Raw genomic sequence first — 6,320 nt, 5'->3', positions numbered from 1 at the left:
GGGAGAGGGGAGGGGGATGGAGGATCAATGAAACCAAATTTTGTTTCAAAATACCTAATGCTTTGTACATATATTTAAAAAGAAATAAGAAAATCAAATATTAAAAAGGCATATCAATAGAAACAAAAAATGAAATAGAAAAATGAAGAAGGAAGGAAGAAGGAACAGAGGAAGGAAGGAAGGGACAGAAGGGAGGGAAGTTAGCTCACAGCTGGTTTTCTAAATGACCAGGGGGTTGCAATAATATTATTTACATCTTTTTCTGCTGATCCAAATGCCACAGTTGCCAGTACCATTTTTTAAATTATTTATTTTAATTTTATGTGTGCACATATTGCCTGCATGTAGGTAAGTGCACCCATGTCATGCAATGCCCGTGAAGGACGAAAGAGGCTGTTGGATCTCCTGGAACTGGAGTTACGGACAGTCGTTAGCTGCCATGTGGGCGCTGGGATTCGAACCTGGGTCTTCCGCAAGAACAGCCAGTGTTCTTAACTGTTGAGCCATCTCTCCAGCCTGCCAGTGTCATTTTTAGCAGTGTCAAGTTCTAATGCCCTTTGGGGATACCTGTATGAACGTTTTCTTGCTCTCCCTTTGGCTGTATGTTCCCATGCCAATGTGTTCTATTTACACAGAGTAAACGACTAGAGGAAGTGAAGAGAGAGGAGAGGGAGCTGCTGGAGGCTCAGTCCATCCCCTTGAGAAACTACTTGATGACTTATGTGATGCCCACACTGATGCAGGGACTGAACGAGTGTTGTAAGGTCAGACCTGATGACCCTGTTGATTTTCTGGTAAGATTTCAGTTTTTTTCAATTATTATTATTATTATTATTATTATTATTATTATTAATTATTTGTCTTTTTGAGACAGGGTCTCCCTGTAGCCCCAGATGACCTGGGACTCACTATGTAGATCAGGCTGGTCTTGAATCCAGAGATCCACCTGCCTCTGCCTCCGGAGTGCTGGGACTAAAGGCATGTGATGCCACACCCAGCTCAATAATTTATTTTTTATTTTATGTGTATGAGTGCTTTGTCAGCATGTATGTAAGTGCACCCATGTGTGCAATGCCCACGGAGGCCAGAAGAGGGCATCTGAAGCCCTGGAACTGGAGATATGGAAGGTTGTTAGCTGCCACTAGATGCTGGGAACTGAACCTGGTTCCTCCTCAAGAGCAGTCAGTGCTTTAAACTGCTGAGCCATTTCTCCAGTCCCAAGATTTCATTTTTTAAAATACCAAATTGAAAAAAAATGGCTGAGATGTAAAGAAACAGTAAAGTCGTCAGAGGAAAAAAAAATTTTTTTTCAATCTGGTTATTTGGGAAAGAGCTTTTTGTTTTGTTTTGCTTTGTTTTTTGACACAAGGTCTTCCTGTAGCCCCATCTGGTCTAGAACTCATTATGTAGGCCAGGCTGGCCTGGATCACACAGAGATCCATCTGCATCTGCCTCCCAAGTGCTGGATTAAAGGTGTGCACCACAACTCCAGGCTGGAAATAGCTTTTAATACATTCACAGTTTACAGTAAGATTTTTTCTTCTTTCTCTCTTTTGAGTATTCTTTTGAAAAATACTTTTATTTTATTCTTGAGAATTCATGCAGGTATTCATGTATTTTGATCATACCCTTTGCCCCCTCAAGCTCCTCCCAGATTCCCAGCACATGTCCTTATCCCAACTTCATGTCCTCTTTTATTTCATAAGTCACTGAGTCTAATTAGTCTGCCTATGTGTGCCTGGGTGTGGGGTCATCCACTGGAACATGGCAACTGACCAGGGCCACACCCCTATGGAAAGCTGACTCTCCCTTGCCAGCAGCCAGCAGCTGTCAATAGCTCTTCAGCTGGGAGTGGGGCCAATGTGCCCCCCCTTACTCCCATGCTCCTTTCTTTTATTCTTTTATTTAACTTTTTACTGAATTTTTGCAATTTTCATACAATATAGATTGATGGTCTTTAGATCTGCTCCCCTCTAGGCTGGCCTGGAACCACAGAGATCCACCTGTCTGTCTCTCAAGCCCTGGGATTATTCTAAGCTTATTCTTATATAAGATTTTATCATTCTTTTGGAAAGAAGTACTTTTTTAAAAAATTATTTTTATTTTATGTGTATGCTTGTATTGCCTGCATGTAGGTAAGTGCACTCGTGTTGTGCAATGCCCACGGAGGTCAGAAGAGGCTGTTGGATCCCCTGGAACTGGAGTTACGGACAGTTGTTAGCTGCCATGTGGGTGCTGGGATTCGAACCCAGGTCTTCTGTAAGAACAACCAGTGTTCTTAACCGCTGAGCCATCTCTCCAGCCCTGAAGTTATGTACTTTTATTTTAAAATCAAACACATTGATAGTACAAATATATGACAATAAGCACCTTGTAAATTGTTAACTTTTGGTTGGGGAGGTAGCTCAGTGAGTAAAGCCCTTGCTACCCAAGGGTAAGGGCCTGAGTTCAAATCCCCAGAAGTCATGGAAAGCTGTAATCCCAGCACACATAGAGATGAGAGGCAGAGACTAGAAGAGTCTCCAGAAAACTGAGGCTTGGCTAGCCTGATATATGTGGCAGTGACCCAGAGGGAGCCTGTCTCAGGAGAGGTGTGGAGGCAAGGTTGATGCCAGACGCTGTCCTCCAGTGTCCACATGTGCACCATGACACGGGCACAGCCTGGCACACCTTGCCTCACACAAACATGTATATACAAAGGTTTAAAAAAATAAAAATAAATACCTTTGTAAAAATACACCTTTAATCTCACCTCTTGAGAGGCGAGGATCTCTGTGAGGTAGACACCAGCCTGGTCTACATAGCAAGTTTCAGGCCAGCTGGGGCTATAGGGAGACTCTGTCTCCAAAACCTAAATATATAAACAACTTGACATTTTTCTCTTTTAATTGCAGGCAGAATATCTTTTCAAGAACAATCCTGAAATGCAGTGAAGATTCAATAATCTTGGGTCATGTGACATTAGAGATTAATCTTGTAATTTGAAAAAAATAAACTTTTTAAAATAAACTTTATTTTTTCCAGGTTCTGGAAACATTTCTGTATAAAATTGAATCATTAAAAGTCTGTAAGGTCATGAATGATTACTTCATTAAAACAGTATTTGAAATGTAAATTGATGAGGTGTATGTGCATAGCCCAGGTACAAAAAGTTCAATTCTGATGTTGGTTCTAAATATTCTGTCTCTGTATATCACAAATTTATAGTTATTTAAACCACAAAGTGATGAAATTTGCACTATATGTTATTTTAACATCTTGTTAATGATTTTACACAATTTGTGTCACCACAAATGGCAAGACGTTAAAATGGCTTCTGTTTCATGAGTCACAGAAAGTCAGGCATGATTGTTTCCTGCAAGGCTCCTTTTGAGTCCAGGGCCAGGATTTCTAGCCACATGGCTTTTCCACCACAAGGTTATGTGGTGGAGAGATAATTTGTGATAATTTGAAAGCTGCTGAATAATTCTGACAAATTAATTTTATAATATATGGATAAACTTTTTAAAAAGTAGCATTAAAAATCCTTAGTGGCTGGCTGGAGGTATGGCTCAGCAGTTAAGAACATTTTCTGCTCTTGCAGAGGACTGGGATTTGGTTTCCAACATCCAAGTCAGGTGGCTTTACAGTCTGTAACTCCAGTTCTGGAGGATCTGATGCCTCTGGCCTCTGAGGTGCAACCTGAATGCACATGCACACCCTCCCCCAGATACACATACACATAATTAAAGAGAAACCTTTTTACAAACCCCTTAAAATTCCTAGCATTATCCTGAAGGAGAATGTTTCTTTTGTTGGCTAAGTAGATTTATTTCTTTAAAGATTTATTTATTGGGTCTATCTTGGTGGTGAACACCTTTACTCCCAGCACTTGTGAGGCAAAGGCAGACAGATCTCTGAGTCATGCCAGCCTGGTCTACATAGGGAGTTCCAGGCCAATTGGGATTACATGGAGACCCTGTCTCAAAAAAAAAAAGAAGAAAGGTTTTTAAAACCTTAAAAATTTTAATATATATACATATGTGTATGAGTGTTTTGCCTGCAGGTAAGTGCAACTGTGTTGTGCAATGTCCAAAGAGGTCCGAAGACAGCACTGGATCCCCTATAACTGGAGTTACCGACAGTGGTTAACTGCCATGTGGGTGCTGGAAACTGAACCAGGATCCTCTGCAAGAACAGCCAGTGCTCTTAACTACTGAGCCATCTCTCCAGTCCCTATTTATTTATTTTTAATATTTATTATTTGTATTTTATGTGTGTGAGTGTTATGCCTGCATGTAGATAAGTGCACCTGTGTCGTGCAGTGCCCTCGGAGGACAGAAGAGGCTGTTGGATCCCCTGGAACTGGAAATACAGATACTTGTTAGCTGACATGTGGGTACTGGGATTCGAACCCAGGTCTTCTGCAAGAACAGTGTTCTTAACCACTGAGCCATCTCTCCAGTCCTATTTATTTTTGAGACAAGGTCTCACTATGTAGACCTGGCTGGCCTGGAACTGTCTATTTAGACCAGGCTAGCCTCAGACTCACTGAGATCCACCTACCTCTGCCTTGGGAGTGCTGGAATTAAAGATGTGTGCTACCACACTCTGCTGATTTCTCTACTTTTATTTTATGTGTATGTGTGTTTGCCTGCATTTATTTATCCAGAGGAGGGCTTTGATACCCTGGAACTGGAGTTACAAACAGTTGTGGGTGCTGGGAACCAAATCTGCACTCTCTGCAACAGCAGCAAGTGCTCTTAACCACTGACCATCTCTACAACCCTAAGAACGTTTATTTTAAAGGCATATAGATTTCCCTTTTGTTGTTGTTGTTTTGGTCTTTTGAAACAGGGTCTCCTTGAAGCCCCAGCTGTCCTGGAACTCACTATGTAGACCATGCTGGCCTTGAACTCATAGAGATCTGCTTGCATCTGCCTGCCAAGTGCTAGGACTACAGGCATGCACCACCATGCCCAGCTTAGATTTCATCTTTTTAAAGACCATAACCTGAAGTTGGGTGTGGTGGCTCATGCCTGTAATCCTACCATTGGGAAACCTGAGGGAAGAGGATTACCATGAGTTCCAGGCTAGCCTAGGCTCAAGAGTTGAGTTTTAGGTCAGTCCAGGCTAGTGACACTGTCTCAAAAGGACAATACAAAACAAGAATAAATAATACACTCTGAGCATTCAGAAGTCTGAGGATCCTGAGTTCAACAACAGGCTGCTGGGCTGCATAGTGAGACCCTTTCTCAAAGAACAACAATAAAAGTGGTTGCAAATAGTAAAGGAAAATGCTTAGCAATAATAAAAATAATAGTAATATAAACTAAATATAGCTGAACTTAAAACAACAGAGCTTGGTGTGGTGGTGTATGCCTTTGATCCCAGCACTTGGGAAGCAGGTGGATTTCTGTGAGTTCAAGGCCAGCCTGGTCTACATAATGAGTTCCAGGCTAGCTGGGGCTACAGGGAGATCCTGTCTTAAAACAAACACACACACCACTGGTCCATGTGAGGTCCTTCCAGAGCTGAAATAAGATTCCAACACAGGATTCATCCTTTCAGAATCCCTTTTCTAGAGTAACTGGCATGGTAATAGCCATCTCATCTATTTTATGGCTAAAAGCTTTTCCTATAACTCATTCCTTACATTCAAAAACCTAGATGCCATTTCCTGTTTTAAAATGTTCAGTAAGGGATTGGAAAGACGGCTCAGCAGTTAAGAGGGCTTGCTGCTCTTGCAGAGGATCCAAGTTTGGTTCCCAGCACTCAGGCAGCTCACAACTGCCTGTAACTCGAGTTCCAGGGGATCCAGCACCTTCTGGCCTCTGAGGGCACCCCCACAGACATGTGCATACCCACACCCATATATACATAAATAAAAATAAAAAATTTAAAACTGTCTGAGACCAACTGGTCATTACCCAAGACTTACCTGCATGACACACAGTAATTAAAAATGCCAGAATGGTGGAACTAACCTTCTTGGATGTTTAACAGACATACCTTGAGATCTATACTAATTGGGTCAGAGGGACACAAAGGATGCTTTTTGCTCCTTGCCCTCCTAGGTCGATTAGTTCCCAGGGACTATGAGCATCTCGCAAAACGTCCTGTAAAGGTGGTGGGTCATCTGACCTCTTGATCAAGGAGGCCAAGGAGACCCCACCAGATGGACTTGAGCCAGTGTCCAGTCTATAAAGAGGAGGGTCAACACGGAGGAATCATTTCCTCCATGCTTCCAAGAGAAGCCAACAATGGTCGAGCAGGACCTTTGACTTATCTTCACATAGATGGAACTGGTAAAAGAAAGGAGCCAGGGGCTCCTCCCAAGC

The 6,320-nt window shown here is 42.1% G+C and overlaps 1 protein-coding gene across 1 annotated transcript in view; it reads left to right on the top strand.

The window, feature by feature from the left end:
- Ak7 (adenylate kinase 7) overlaps positions 1-2,933 on the top strand; it is an 89,027-nt gene extending 86,094 nt beyond the window's left edge. The window contains exons 17-18 of the mRNA XM_029559967.1: positions 636-794; positions 2,895-2,933. Coding sequence (XP_029415827.1) covers positions 636-794; positions 2,895-2,933 — 198 coding nt within the window. The remainder of the gene's footprint in view (positions 1-635; positions 795-2,894) is intronic.
- The last annotated feature ends 3,387 nt before the right edge of the window (positions 2,934-6,320 follow it).

This window comes from Nannospalax galili, unplaced genomic scaffold (assembly GCF_000622305.1).
Source record: "Nannospalax galili isolate Female #2095 unplaced genomic scaffold, S.galili_v1.0 scaffold188, whole genome shotgun sequence".
Classification (NCBI taxonomy): domain Eukaryota; kingdom Metazoa; phylum Chordata; class Mammalia; order Rodentia; family Spalacidae; genus Nannospalax; species Nannospalax galili.
This window is presented reverse-complemented; position numbering and strand designations above follow the sequence as displayed.